Source organism: Ischnura elegans, chromosome 12 (assembly GCF_921293095.1).
Source record: "Ischnura elegans chromosome 12, ioIscEleg1.1, whole genome shotgun sequence".
Classification (NCBI taxonomy): Eukaryota; Metazoa; Arthropoda; class Insecta; order Odonata; family Coenagrionidae; genus Ischnura; species Ischnura elegans.
The window spans coordinates 93,133,495-93,150,072 of NC_060257.1; the positions used below are offsets into that span (position 1 = coordinate 93,133,495).

At 37.3% G+C, this 16,578-nt stretch overlaps 1 protein-coding gene across 3 annotated transcripts in view; it reads right to left on the bottom strand.

Moving 5' to 3' along the window:
• Positions 1–16,578, bottom strand: part of LOC124168842 (ral guanine nucleotide dissociation stimulator-like 1) — a 113,000-nt gene that overhangs the window by 18,746 nt on the left and 77,676 nt on the right. For all 3 annotated transcript variants that reach the window (XM_046547186.1, XM_046547185.1, XM_046547187.1), the window contains exons 8-9: positions 14,429–14,593; positions 13,504–13,644 (exon numbers count right to left, since the gene is read on the bottom strand). In XM_046547186.1, coding sequence (XP_046403142.1) covers positions 13,504–13,644; positions 14,429–14,593 — 306 coding nt within the window. The remainder of the gene's footprint in view (positions 1–13,503; positions 13,645–14,428; positions 14,594–16,578) is intronic.

Below are 16,578 nucleotides of genomic sequence, written 5' to 3' on the forward strand. Positions count from 1 at the left end.
CTCGTCACGCATCATCGAAGTCAAGTTCAAGAAGTGAAGGATAAGGTAGTTCGAGGTTATTAAGGGATGACTTTGCTCCATTAGATCGGATCTAATACAAAAAGTGCCTGGTGTTTGGATTAGAAGGGGCGCGGAACGTTACGAGAAGACAAATCACCCTACTTGCGAGTTGATGGTCGCAGCCCTGCGCTCGCGGAAGAAAGCAGCTGAAGAAGCGTTCCCCGGTAGAATCTATCGACTATTGGTAAACTTTCATGAGACTCTTCTTGTTGATGAGTAGAATTTCGAAGATTTGGATGAACCGTCATGAAAAAACGTTAAATCGGGCAAAAAAATCTTGAGCGGGACAAATTTTTACGACCATAAATGCGGAAAAACGCAAAATGCGGAAACACTAAATACGGATAATTTTTACATTGTCCTAATAGGGAATGAATCGGGACCCAAAAAAATAAACGCTAAATGCGGAAAAACGTTAAATGCGAAGACCTTAAATCCGGATCCGACTGTATATTAGAGCAATTCGATATATTTGAAGAAAAAGCATATTCAATATACAGTGGAACCTGTTTAGTACGTTTCTGAAGGGACCACAAAAAATGAACGTACTAACCAGGAAAACGTGCTAACGAGGAAAGTAAATAATAGCAGTTGGGGTAATTGCAATCTGTGGAAAAGTCGTCATAATTACAATTACTATCGGTAGTTCTCGTAGGATCGCCTTCCTGAACTCTTTTTGCCTTTAAAATAAAGAAAATGGGCGCTACATTGAAAAACAATACCATGTGAATAAAAAATCACAATGTTTCATAGATTTCCCGAAGACAATTACATGAAAACGGCGTCTTTCTCCCGTGATTTATCCTAAATGTATGTATAGAAAGAGGACAAGTATAGCTAAGTCATTTCTTTTTTGTCACAGCATACTCGGAGAATATAAAAACAACCCTGAGTATGTCAACGGGTTGTTTTTAAACATCATAAAAATTGGACAAAATTATATTGACCTTAAATTACGGCAACAGCCGTACACATTCGCGCTTCTGGAATAAAGTCATATCGATTGTTATAGCGATCGATATATCGAATAATAACACGCAAGGTTATTAGATTACGAGGTAATTACAAGAAGATTTTATATTATACAGTTGAATTTTACTTTTAAAATTTGTTTAATGTCGTCTGCTTATGTGCCGAGGTCAAGTATTTTTAAGCTAAGCTTCGCGTGGAGATCCTGAGCATCGTCTGCTCCCGCAGCAGTAGTCAAATACGCACGTACTACGTAGCATTGACGTCGTGCAGTACTGCTTTAGATAAAGTGGGAATTGGATAAGACTCATTTCTTCATCATGATAACTCGTGCAATAGCAACAATTGCCCACTCGTGAAATTTGTGCGCAGTGGGCACTCCAGAGGCAGCAGAAGGTGAGGAGCTCGGGGTGGGGAAAATTGGGGCTTCTCATTGGCTGCAGTTTTGCATAGTCAGACATTCCTGATAAATGGCCATATTTTATTATTCATCGCGTCATAAGAATTGAGAAATGCATTTGGATAAATCGCGGTCGAAGAAAGATATGTGGAATGAATGCAAGAATTTTAATGGCTAGTAATAATAAATTAAATCATGAATTCGGAGCTTTACGACCCTTAGGAAGATACTGGAGAACGAATTGCGGGTTGCGTCACGGCTAGCAATTGAGCGTACTAACCAGGAAAGCGCAATTTTTTCAAACGTACTAACCAAATACTTTTACCTGTATTTTGTTCCGATGGTACCGGGACCGAGAGAAATCGTCGTACTAAGGAGGAAAACGTACTAAGGAGGAACGTACTAACCAAGTTCCACTGTATATCGAACGTGAGACTACATATAAAACATGTTTCCATTGGGCATCGTGAGGAATACGAAGATGTGTCCATTCACCAAATTTCATTGGTCCAACGGATATACTATTCAAGTTCTGCCAATTTGCATATTTGCAATAACAATCGAATCGATTTTTTGATTATACTGACATCTGTACTGTAAAATGCGCATTGCTATTGATTTAACTTCCAGTCTATGGTCATTTACCTCATAATTCCTGGTCAGCTATGCCCATGGATGTATAATCCTATATGTTATAGCAATTCGATGTAATTTGTGAAAACGCAGATACGATATATATATCGAATATGATACTATATACAAAAAATATTTCCACTGGGTATTGTGAGGAACTCTTAGATGTACCCATTAACAAAATTTCATTGTTCCAACTTATATAGTAATCAAGTTATGCCAATTTGCGTACAGTAAAACTTCGATTTTACATCAAGTCTCGTTTTTACGCAGCGGCACTCAAGTCCGGCCGGAAAGCATAGGGAATTGCAATGGTGAAACTTCGATTTTACATATTTTCTTGATTTTACGCAGTTTTTCGATTTTGCGCAGCATAACCCCAGCCCCAAAGAGGTCGCTAATCTTGATTTTACGCAGTTGTCTTTTGGCTTATTTTGAAAATCCGACTAGAGCAATATGAAGTTAGGTTATTATTTTGTCGCAGTGACTTGCAAAAATGACGTCGCGCTGTTGAGCGTAAAACTAAAAACATCGTGAATCTAATTATTGCTTCCCCGTGAGCCCTCTCAGTAATATTTCAGGCTCCATTACGAACGCGAATGTCGCTCTTAGTTCAAATTCGCCGTAGAAGGATATCGAAACCTAAAACACACGGCAATTGCCGTGTATGCGTAACTACTTTTGATTAAGACATGATCACTGGAGATATTAACATTATCACCTTTCGTTTATTATTCGACTTATTGATCGACTCAGTTTATATCCAGAATTATGAGATACGGAATATCTATCCCTAACGCAAGGCTTTCTAGAATTTTGCCAACGCTATGTTTTCCGTCGCCCCGGCGAAATATAACGGCGAAATGAGTCGTTAAAAATTCTCCCGTGCCAAAATTTTGGCTTTCAAGGTGATCCAAAAAAGAGAGTCGTACTTCTAGCATGGACGTAAGTCGATGGTGATTCAACACGATAGTAAAAGCAGCATGCATTGTTTCATTCCGTGGGCTAACCCCACATCTTCGGGACGAATGGAGGCGAGGGAAACGCCGCGCGCTCATCAGAACTGACTCAACTTGTATCTCATTGTCAGTGGGTTTAAATGAAACATGGTTGGAACTTGAATAGCTACTAGCTTAACTCCGCTTGGTGGCAAGCGTTTATTTTTAACGGAACGGGAGTTGATGCCCTCGGAGAATAACTCGCGTCGTCAATCGTCATCATGTAATCATTGAAATCAAATTCAAGACGTGAGTGATAAGGCAGTCCCTTTAAACTCAGGAATGGCTTAGTACCATTAAATCGAAATAGAAAAAGTGTCCGGTGTTGTTATCAGATATGGGGAAGCAAAATATTACGTGAAGATGAGTCACACGGCTTTTGAGTCAAAGGTCCCGGCGCTGAATTCGCGGAAGAATGCCGACAGAGAAGCTATACCCGGTAGATTCTATCTGCTAATGCTAAAATTTCATGGGAAAATGCTTTTTTAATGCGTAAAAATTATAAAGAAGGAAGATTGTTCCGGACTATTAATACTTCTTTTAGTCATCACTGGCGGCATGACGGTAGTTGCGCGGTTATTTAAATAGCTCACTTTAAAAACGTGATCTAAACCACGGAAAAATCTGAATTTCCGAATATCCCGGGTCCTGTGTGCTCCGTGTTATCTATGGTATGCTATTTGGAGGTAACCAACAACTGGGGTCATTAGCGCCATGAAGCAAGGGCTGGGGGGATAGGAACCCTATGTTGGCATTAGCCAGGTTTTAATGATAAGCTCAAAAGGGACCAGGACTTAACTTCCCATCTGATGGACAGAGTGGTGCACTGGAAGTGCCCTTCACATTAGACTCAAGTAGGGATAGGGCCATCTCTGATAAGTCTCTGCTACTGCCAGGACTTGAACCCAGGCCCACAGGGTGTAAAGCCTTTGTGATGTATTAGCAAAATTTTGCTCCCTGTTAATGGGGTTAATTTAGATGACTATCCTCAGGCATCTCATTTCTTCAATCTCCAATCTTTGTTTGTCTGCAGGTGGTTAAACGGATTTCCTGCAAACTGCTTTTAATGAGAATATTTTCGAAAATTAGCTTCTCTGCAAGCATTTAGTACCACCATTTCGACATTTCTCCTGGGTAACAGAAGTAATCTTAGTGCCAGAAATGCTAGCAATTCAACCATGTTATTCAACCATGGGAAACATTGTTCAGGAATGCAACGTTGTTTCTCTTAAGGTAACACGTCATCTGTGGTGTTGCTTTTGAGTAAATAAGATTATTAGGCTTCATTTTCCGAGCAATAATGAGCAAGTGTTATCCTGAAAACTATACTTCTCCTCAATACCAACTCTTGGTTTTACACACTTTTATTTTACACAGTGCCCATATTTCGGTCCCTCCAACTGCGTAAAATCAAAGTTTTTCTGTATATGCTACAATAAAAAAAATCGATTTTTCGATTATACTGACATCTGTACTGTAAAATCCGCAATTATGTAGATTTTATTTATGGTCTATGGTTTATTTTATTTTATTTATTATGTCTATGGTCATGTAATACATAATTCCTGGTCAACTATGCCCTTGGATGTAAAATCCTGTGTGTTATAGCTATTAGATATATTTTAACAAAAAGTAGATTCGACATATATCGAACTTGAGTCTATATACAAAACATATTTCCATTGGGCATTGTGAGGAATACCAAGATGTACACATTCGCCGAATTTCATTGGTCCAACAGATATACTATTCAAGTTATGCCAATTTGTGTATTTGCTATAATAATCGAATCGATTTTTCGATCATAATGACATGTGTACTGTAAAATCCGCAATGCTATTGGTTTAACTTCCAGTCTATGGGTATCTACTATTTTTATTCCTGGTCAACTATGTCCTTGGATGTAAAATCCTATATGTTATAGCAATTCTATATATTTTAAGAAAAAGTAGATTCGATATATATCGAACGTCAACTATGCCCTTGGATGTAAAATCCTATGTGTTATAGCAATTAGATATATTTTAACAAAAAGAAGATTCGACATATATCGAACTTGAGTCTATATACAAAACATATTTCCATTGGGAATTGTGAGGAATACCAAGATGTACACATTTGCCGAATTTCATTGGTCCAACAGATATACTATTCAAGTTATGCCAATTTGTGTAATTGCTATAATAATCGAATCGATTTTTCGATCATACTGACATGCGCACTGTAAAATCCGCAATGCTATTGGTTTAACTTCCAGTCTATGGGTATCTACGATATAATTCCTAGTCAACTATGTCCATGGATGTAAAATCTTGTATGTTATGGCAATTCGATATATTTTTACAAAAAGTAGATTCCACATATATCGAAAGTGACACTACATACAAAACATATTTTCATTGGGCATTGTGAGGAATACCAAGATGTACTCATTCACCAAATTTCATTGGTCCAACGGATATACTATTTAAGTTAGGCCAATTTGCGTATTTGCTACATTAATCGATTCGATCTTTCGATTATACTGACATCTGTACTGCAAAATCTGCAATGCTGTTGATTTTAATTCCAGGCTATGGTCATCTACTCCTTAATTCCTGGTCAACAATGCCCGTGGATGTAAAATCCTAAATGTCTTAGCAATTCGACATAATTTGTGAAAACGCAGATTCGATATATATCGAATGTGACACTACATACAAAACATATCTCTATTGAGCATTGTGAGGAATACCAAGATGTACCCATTCATAAAATTTCATTGGTCCAACTTATATAGAAATGAAGTTATGCCAATTTGCGTATTTGCCACAATAATCGATTCGATCTTTCGATTATACAGACACCTGTATTGTAAAATCCGCAATTACATTGATTTTATTTCCAGTCTATGGTCATCTACTAAATAATTCCCAGTCAACTATGTCCTTGGATGTAAAATCCTATATGACATAGCAATTCGATATATTTTAAGAAAAAGTAGGTATAATCCATATATATCGAACGTGAGACTACGTACAAAACACATTTCCAGTGGGCATTGTGAGGAATACTAAGATGTAGACATTCGCCAAATTTCATTGGTCCAACGTATACACTAGTCAAGTTATGCCAATTTGCATATTTGCTATAAAAATCGAATCGAACTTTCGACTATACTGACACCTGTATTGAAAAATTCGCAATCCTATTGATATCCCTTCCATTCTATGGTCATTCCCTTATCCCTTCCTTCTCAACTATCCCCGCTTTCTAAATTTCACCTATGTATTTATATTGGTGACGTAGATAGGGCGATGCGTGTATTTCTTATGGGGACCTATTACAAAAAGATATAAATTCATATTGGTATATCTTCATTAGGAAACATTACTCATCTAAAAAATTTATGTGTGCGCATTATTCATTCCTTTCCTAACATATCCTTAAAATTTTTATATCCGTAACTATGTAAATAGGTCTGAAAAAGGCCTCCATCGAATGCTACCTTGTATCGATCATTTCTTCAAGTCTAACCAGTCGATTTGCTTGATTTAACTTTTGACGGATGAAACACATTAGCAGTTGTATTGTGTATGATTTTCAAGTTCAAAACCTGATTAACAAAAAAGTTATTAGCGATTAAAGCGTATCCAAGGAGATTGGAATCAATATAACTCGTGCATAAATCGATCAAGCAGAATGGTCATCATTGCATAATTTGACTATTTTAATAATATTATTACCCTGAAAATTTCATTCATCTAGCTTGAATGGTTGCTAAGTTATTCAAGATTGTATGCTCCACAAAAAAATGGCGACAATGATTTTTCACGTGCAGGATATTTTTCGGAATTTTATTATGAATTAACCAAGAGGGTTACGGGGAAAGTAGGCTGAAACGTTAGGGTGCGAAGCACCCTAAACGGTTTTTCTAGGAGATTCCAAATTTTCATATGGCACATGTCTCACCGCCAAAATCAGAGTTCGAAAATTCGCCCATCACGACAATGTAAAATCGAAATAGTTTATTCCTCGGAATTGATTCGACATACAAAAATTCCAAGATAGCCAAAAAATCAACCCATAAATTCTCTACCTTATAAGTCAAGGAAAATGTCGTACGATTATTGCTAGTTGGTCAAAAAAATTCCTAAAGTTTTCCCATAAGAAAAGCATTGAAAGCGTTCAAACTGTAATAAAAAATACTAAATATTAATTCGTCGCAATGGCAACCCTACCAAAAAATCAACCAAAAAATCTAGTTTATGTCCATTGAATATCATGTTCCTCGGACGTTTAAAAGTACAAAATTAAAGCAAAAAAGTTTTAGTTCCAAAAGGCTCCCATGTTAATTCAAGTCGATATATCTCGAAAACTAATCGACTTTTTCAAGTTTTCAGAATTTTTCTCCCAATGAATTTTTTTTAACTTTTACGTCCAATAAGCCAAATACCCACACCTATCACAGTTTGGGCTAAGTAATTGTATCAACGAGTCAGTCAGTCAATCAATTCGTCATTATATATTTATTAAATTAGACATTGTCCAAACAGCACAATTTCGAAGAAACAAGTGCAGCATTAGCACTGTCAAACGAGAAGAGATGGTTTGAGAACACCAATGGCATATATCACAGAGCTAAACCGGCTTCGCTTTGAAGGCAATGATGACACAAAAATATAACGAATTTTAAAGCATGCCATAAACTCCCTCCCCCCCAAGCCACTGCCGACGAAGCCTCGATGACGTCAAAGGTGCCTAAACATCACACGAAGCAATTGTTGCGATTGTTTGTAATAGTTGCCAGTCGTTGTGAGAGCTTTGTTTGTGAGACGTGTTGATTATTTTCTATTTAAAGCAAAATATCCGACGATAAGAGGCTCATAAGTAAATGGCGAGAGTCTTGCCTGAGTCGAGAGTCTTGAAGAGAGTCGAGAAGTCTTTCGAGAATTCTCGTCACCCGGCGAGACTTCCGGCTCCTCGAACAAAATAAAACTATTTCTATTTTAGACATTGAAGATAATTTAACAAAAAGATTATTTTAAGACATCTTATATACTTCCAAAACTAAAAATAGTTGTAATATAAGATCGGCATTGACAACTTAAGCATATTTCGTTATTTAACTAACCAAAATTCACAGGTAACCATGAACCTTGGTGACCATAAATAAACATTGCAACAAGATATATAAAATTCTATATAATTAGACTATGATCTCTTCTTTTTTGTTAATTTACAAGTGAATGTTTCTTTTTTATTATATTAATATAATAAGAAACATTGATGTAAACCTTTAGCATGCCTATGCATCAAAATTATCCGCTCTATTTCATTTTAAGCCCTGATTATGGTTTGTAAATAAGTGGAAACATTGGAAAAATTTACATTTCAATTTAAAGACCTATACTCCAAGATTCAAATTTTATACTAAATATTGAGGTCAGGAAAAGGAAATAATTTTTTTCCAAATCCCTCGTTGGGAACTCTATTAGCATTGAGCATACTATTTAAAAAATTGGATGCAGAGGGTAAATCATTAAATAAAATATTTTTATAATGTTAATAAATCCATAAAAGTCATAAAGGATACTTTAGTAAAATCTACCATCGACTGATTGTGGTATTCGTCGGAAATTCTCGTCTTGCCCAGGAGTCTCGACAGGTGCCGAGAAATCTCGAAGGGGCGAGACTTCTCGACTCTCGACCCAGGCGAGACTCGCCACGCCGAGAGTCTCGTCCCGACAATGCCGAGAAATGAAATTCTCATCTCGACCGTCGTTGGGAGGGGGATACGCTAATTGTAAGTTGATGTTATCGATGGCATATCATTAATTTAAGTATGTAATTAGAACAATCTTGATGTTTACTAATGCCCACTATGCTTCTATACAATAACTTCATCCACATATTCATAGGTACCGGAGAATTCGTCGTTTAGGACTGCATGTGCATGTATTATAAGGGGAATTCCAGTCAATGCAACTTTTGCTCGCTGATAGGAACATTTTTTTGTGCCAAAATAGTGTTATTTAATAATAACATCTCCCGTGAAGCTATTGCTAATAATCACAGTGCCAGTGGTTGTAATGCACGAAGTTCGACAAGGTTGAAAAATATCGGCTGAGAGATATCAGTGTTCCATCGTGATTAAATTGTAAAAAGTGCTATTATGCTATCGATAAATGTCTAACAGTAGTGTAAAAATTGTCAGTGGCGTGTTCACCCCCATTTTTCACCGTAGATATGATATTTCACGATTAAGCAATCAAGATCAAAACTGTGAGTGAAGTTTGTTTTTCTATTATATCAATGAATGGTAGTGAGAAAAGTCACCTGTGTCACTTGCATGGGCTAGTTTAAGGCTTTAAATCAGTGAATAAATAGTTGTTTTCATCATAACGAGCTTTGTTATTGCAAGTTGTACGTGATGAATATAAGAATGTGACAGTGACTTACAGTTTTTGATAATTGTATTTGTGTATTTCCCACTATGTTTTTATGGTACAGTAAGTCCTCGTTTAACGTCACTAAACCGTTCCTGAAAAATGTGACGATAAACGAAATGACGTTAATCGAAACATAATATCCCATAAGACACAATGTAAAAAGTGAATATCGGCTCCTAGACCTCACAATTCCTACGCGAAAAAATTTTAGCGTATCATATCTGAGGCATTTTTTCACGATGGGAATGCCAAACTATGGCATAAAATACGAGTTCCTGTCTTCATCGACAACAATAGCAGCAGTGACGTGAATCATTCTCCATTTTTGTATCTTCCCGCACTTGCTTTTCGGCTTCGCTATGGTGGTCGCCCAGGCGAGCGTCGCCTGGGCATTGTCATCGCTGAAACATCGTCGAAGTTACAGGAACAAAAATTATTGTGAACACAGCGAAAAAAGTGACGACAAAAACTCCCGAGTTCTACACGGAAAAATTCCTTGAAATCACTTTTTAGGTTCCCGAAAACCATTATGTCAAGTAAAACCTTGCGTACTTACCTAAGAATTCATTTTGCAGACAATTTGCTAAAACCGTAATCGCAATTAACAATAAACACACCGTTTTACACTTCGTTTAGACTGACTGTATTACCGCCCACAAAACGAACAACCTGCAACGCCCGCCGCTTCGCGTTTTATCTCGCGCAAAATTTAAAAGCCTTGACGTTATCGCGAAGCGAAGGTGCGATAAATGAATGACGGTCTCAAAATTTTCGTGACGTTATCGCGAAATGACGTTAAACGGAGTGACGTAGAACGAGGACTCACTGTATATGCTAGTATATTGTTTATGGATAAACCTATATTATTGAAATAGGTTGTACCTTGTGTGTGTTGGCAGCGGAGGCAATTTGCGATCTCACATGTGGATTGTGTGCAGACTGTTTTGGTATGAATTCGTACGATAGGACGGATAGGTCAACCTTCTCCGCTAATGCGGTGTTGCCAAATTCAACAGCACAGTTTGTAAGCTTACGATTGTTATCCTCCAGTTTTACAAGTTTCTTTTAAATCTCGATTTGCCACCGACGTATAGCAATAATTTGTCATAACAAATTCCATGAGGGCCATGGTGTAAATTTTTAGTGCCCCAAAAAAAAGGCTGGGATCTTAACACCCCCTGCCACACACCTTTTAGGCGGCTTGCGGGGTGTTATGTAGATGTGGATGAATTTCAGGTGTACTATTCCAACGAGCGGCAATGTTATCATCCATGTTTCTGATAACTAAAACTTACGAAGTGACATGCTTGTACTTCATCATCCGGATGTCGAATTATTAATATCCCAAGTAATAATCGAGGCACAATAGCAATAGGAAAACTTGCTCATGAATAACAGAACAAAATAAAGCGACAATGAGCGGCTAAATACTCCCTCACAACAAATTTTACAGCATGCACTCAGCGTATTTCCCAACTCCCTACGGTTGTTTAGGCACCTAAGACGTCATGCCTGGCCTCGGCAACGCTCGGGTGTCTTCGTGCAGTGGTCGGCTCAGAGAAATTTTTCTCGATTTCAAAGTCAATTTTTTTATTTCTTTTGATCATGAATGGAGAAACTTAAGGTATTTATGCAAGCTAATATATCCATTTTACTCATTCAAAATAGTTTTCAGAGCAATCGACGACCCATTCTAAGATTGGTTTGATGCAGTTCAATTCTCATATCATCTAATTTTTTCACACCCATGTATGTATTTCTTCTCTTCCACAAATTATATACTCTCTCTAGTCTATACTCTCTCTTACACTCTGATATTAATTCACAGCCTGGGTTTATCTCAAGGTCAGGTTAGTATTCCTAAAACACATCAAAACATGACTTTCATGAAACTGCGTAAATTGCACTCATCATCATCATTAGTCAACAATCCTAAGATTGGTTTGACGCAGCTCTCCATTTCTCTCTCCTATCCACTAATCTCTTCATAGCTACATATTTATTCTCTTTTATATCCTTTATAACCTGTCCGATATAACTCATTCGGGGCCGTCCCTTGCCCTTTTTCCCTTCCACTTGTCCTTCAACGATTGTCTTCATTAGACCATCGTGCCTCAAAATGTGGCCAACTAAGTTGTCCCTTCTTCTGCTTAATGCTTTTAGGAGGCTTCTCTTTTCTCCTACTCTCCTTAGCACTTCCTGGTTACTCACACAGTCAATCCATTTTATCTTCATCATTCTTCGGTAGCACCACATTTCGAATGCTTCCACTCTTGACTTCTCTGCTGCTGTCAACGTCCAAGCCTCGCTTCCATAGAGAAACATACTCCGTATGTAGCATCTGATGAATTGTTTCCTTACTTCTATGCTGGTATTTTCAGCTGTAAGAAGATTCTTCTTTTTGTAGAAAGCCCTCTTCGCCTGCGCTATTCTACTGTGTATTTCTTTCTTGCTCCGTCCATCGCTGGTAATTTGGCTTCCCAGGTAAGAGAACTCGATCACCTCTTCAAGCTTATGCTTTCCTAGGTTGATGTTTGTTTTAGCCTCCTCTCTTTTACTGCAAACTAATATCTTAGTCTTCTTTTTGTTGATTTTCAGCTGATATCAGGCCATTGTCCTTTCCATGTTTGTCAACGTCTTCTTCAAATCCTTCTCTGTCTCGGCTATGACTGCTATGTCGTCAGCAAATCGCAGCATACTAATTTTTTCTCCGTGGATATTGACACCCGAAGCTTTCTGCTTGATTTCATTGATGGCTTTCTCTATGTAAACATTAAAAATTAAGGGGGGAAGCGCACAACCTTGTCTCACCCCTTTTCTTATTCTCGCTTCTGCACCGTTTGGTGCACATTTGATCACAGCTACTTGGTTTTTATACAAACTATGAATAATTCTACGATCATTGTAGAGTACGCCGATTTCTTTCAAAATTCTAAGCATTGAATTCCATTCCACGTTATCAAAGGCCTTCTCTAAGTCGACAAATGCTATGAAAGTCTGTTTGTTTTTCTCCATTCTCTTCTCTATGAGCATTCTAAGTGCCAAAATTGCTTCCCTTGTGCCCCTGCTTTTCCTAAATCCGAATTGGTCCTCATCCAGGAATTCTTCTGCTCTTAGTTCAATTCTCCTGTAAATGATTCTTGTCAGAATCTTCGACGCATGTGTCGTCAGGCTTATGGTCCTAAATTCTTCGCACTTCTCAGCTCTCTTCTTTTTGGGTATGAGAATGATGATGTTCTTCTCAAAGTCACTAGGTAAATCTCCTGTTGAGTACATATCGCAGATAGTTTTATACAGTTGAGTTAAGACCTTTTCTCCTGCATTTTTTATTAACTCTGCTGGAATGTCATCTATTCCTTGGGCCTTATTCTTTCACAGGTCTCTTACTGCAGCATCAAATGCCGATCTTAAGATGCTTGCTCCAATGTGATCCTTTTCAACTTCACTTTCCTCTTCGAGAACTTTTGAGCTAAGTTTGCTCCCGTTGTATAATTTCTCCAGGTATTCCTTCCATCTCTCGGCTTTGTCTTCGTTTTCAATTAGAATGTTTCCATTCCTGTCCCTTATGCTATTACATTTTGTGTTTCGTTCCTTGAAATGGTTCCTCACTATTCTATAGGCCGCTTCCACTTTCCCTTTTACGAGGTTATTTTGTACGTCCTCACATATGTTCCTCATCCACGCTTCTCTGGCTTTCCTCGCTTGGCGGCAAATCTCGTTCCTTATTCTCTTGTAGCAAGCCTGTCCTTCCTCAGTATTCGTATTCTTATACTTTCTCCTTTCTTCAATGAGGTCTAGGATTTCATCCGTGATCCATGGCTTTTTCTTAAATTGCACTAAACAAATTAAATTTCACTCCTGTGTCACATCATCATCACGATTAAAAAAATATGTGATGACTATTATTATAATACACCTTGCAGGGAAATTGTATGTTTTTTATTGGCTACTGCTAAGTGCAAATGCTCTAGACTATGATACAGTTGCACTTATTAATGAAATGTTTTCTTACCTGTGCCAAAACTTCAAATTCTTTTCTCCGCTTATCAAAATTGATTAAACCATCAGCCACAGTGTCGGGAATGGCTGTATCAATCATAGTGAGATCAGTGAGGAATGTTCCTAGATAAGGAATGGTCCCATGGCTTATAGTCTGAAATACAATAATGTCATTGTGAACAAATCTATTTATCTCTGACAAATGATTCCATGCAATGCAAACAAGATTATATACATAACTGGCAATTCATGTTAATGATAAAAATAGATGTACATAAATGGAAACTAAAAAGTTAACACAAATATGTAAACCTGAAAAAGAGAATGGCGTATGCAGCGATGAGTAAGTGACCACGATCATACACAAGTACAGGTACATTTGAAAACAGGGGATGGAAAAATATCAGATAAAATGAAGGTATATTTGAGGCCAGAGAGATAAGTACTATGAGTGATTCAAAAGAGGTTCAAAAACTGCTGCACTGAACTGTAAGTAATAAGGCTGAATTCTTCCAATTACTAAAGCATTAGCAAACAGAGTCAACAGTGAAATTTATTGGTACTCTAAAGATGTTTTTTTAATAAAGTATACTACTGATTGAATGAGTTCTTAAGCCACTCTTTCAATGTATATCTTTTTATTTATTGATATTTTAATTGGTCTTTGTAGTAAGCTATATCTCTATATCTAAGTGCATCCTTGAATGAATAATTTTTGTTTCCCATACTGGTGTGCCTTTTATCATTGTACATTATGTTCTAGTTGTTTATTTATGATCTCTAGTCAATTAAAATTTCATTACTATTACTCTCATTATTATTATGGACCACATTGAAACCACGAGCAAAAGAACCTAAAAATATTTGTAAACTTAGTGATTTTGTAATCACACAAATGCTCCACAACAGTCAACCAATGCGCATAATCATGCACTCACCCCTGCACAGGGCAACTGCTTCTGCAGAATCTTCTGCAATTGCTTGTCATTCTCTCCAAATGTCACAGCAAACTTGGCCGTGCCTTCTCGCATCAAGAGTTCTCGCTGCGTCCATGCGTTGTTGTCCTCACTGAATATCCTCGCAAGTTCTTCGAACAGCTCAAGCTTCATTGTGAAATAGGAAGAGAATGTCAGATGAAAATACATTAATCGTACGCATCATTTCCCCTCAATGCAACCAATGTTTGCTCCCTATATTCTCTCAGGGCCCTAGCCCACAACCTGGCTCAACCTTGAATCTTACCTCCGCCTCACTGGTTCAGATCTCAAACTCAAGCTGAGTTTGAGTTAAGACCTTGTATTTTAAAAACTAACTTAAACTCAACTTACTGGATCTAGATTCACAGTGGTTAACTTTGAGATATGATTTTTTAATAATTTTTCCTTAACTATTTTCATCCATGATCTCCTGCTCTGGGGTACAATATCATATGTGGTAGTATTTTATTAAAGATATTTCATTTTAAAAACATGAGCAATGGTGTCAGACATCTTTGAACTTGGTGACACAATTTGAGCTAAGAGTCGAGTTAAGTGTCATAATAGCAACATGGCAACAGAGTCATGTAACTGGTGGGATCAAGACGCGAGTATGGTTCTGGAATATGGCCCTAATTCTTAGGGCAGCACTGACAGTTTAACATTTAAGCAACCGTCTAGAACAATTCCTTCTACCACACACTATTGAGGTGGCTTGGAGGGTAGAATGTAGATGTAAATGAATTACCACATCCATAGACGTACGTACTTGTATTACAAAGCTACCACTTGTCTTTCTAATAGGTGAGCCGCAATGCAAAATGAGAGGAAATTGTAAATGCTTACACATTTAAAAATAAGAATGCCATTAAATCACACATAGGTATAATAGGTTACATTAATCTAAATTTTAAAAGTAAAAGTTAAGTCAGATTCTGAGATACAGCATTTGAGGACAGTTGATTAAAATTTTTCAAACATTTAATTATCATAATATGTACTAGGAAAGGGCATTTAACAAATTTTTAACATTTTTAATGTCTAATAAAAGTCAAAGAATAAAGTCTCATAAACCATAATTCAAAGATACAATTTTGTGGAAAACTAGAAGGAATTATGTGATTCAAAGCAAATTTTACAGGCAAAAATGTGAAATTAAAAAGCAAAAAATTCGAACAAATTTTTTTGGTCTCAAATTGGCCCTGGTATTTTGTTTGAAGTACATGTGTACATATACACCCATGCACAAAGTTTGATCAACATCTGAGATACTATACTGAGGAGGAATGACCCATACGTACATACAAATGTATACAGTAAAACCCCTCTTTTACACTTTTGAGGGGGACAAGGAAAAAAAGTGTAAATCGCGGGTAAGTGTAAAATCGAGGTTAGGCACAATTTAATGAAAAATAACCCCTTTAAATATAGTTAAATGTTCTATTTTTCATATGGATTGTATTCTAAATGAATAGTAAGTATAAAACCTTTAATTATGATAACAAAAAATTCTTTACTAGTACTGAACTCTCAGTGAGGTAGATCATACAAAACATCAGTCTTCTGAAAGAGATCCTTTAACACAGATAATTGATGATAAATAAGTAAAAAGGATAAACATATTCCATTATCGAGAGATAACTCTGCCGTCGAATCCATTTGCCTGTAGAATGGCCTCTAGCTTCTTCCTCTCTTCGGCAAAGTTGTTCTGGTCGCTTATTTTGTAGGAGCGGTGAATTAACGTGTTGACCACTCCATTTATTTGCGCTGGATGATGGTGAGATAAGGCGTGCAGGTACCGATTTGTTGCTGTAGGTTTTCGATACACTGCATGCCCCAATGTTCCCTCCTTCTTCTTTTCCACGAGGACATCTAAGAGTGGAATTACGCAGGCGTCCTGTCGAACTATTTCAGCCTCGCTGGGGGGCAAGTGGCCAATGGTGCTCTCTACTCCACTGATGATTTCTTCTACTGGAATTTTCTTCGGCATCAGGGCGTAATTCCACTCTTAGATGTCCTCGTGGAAAAGAAAAAGGACGGAACATTGGGGCATGCAGTGTATCGAAAACCTACAGCAACAAATCGGTACCTGCACGCCTTATCTCACCATC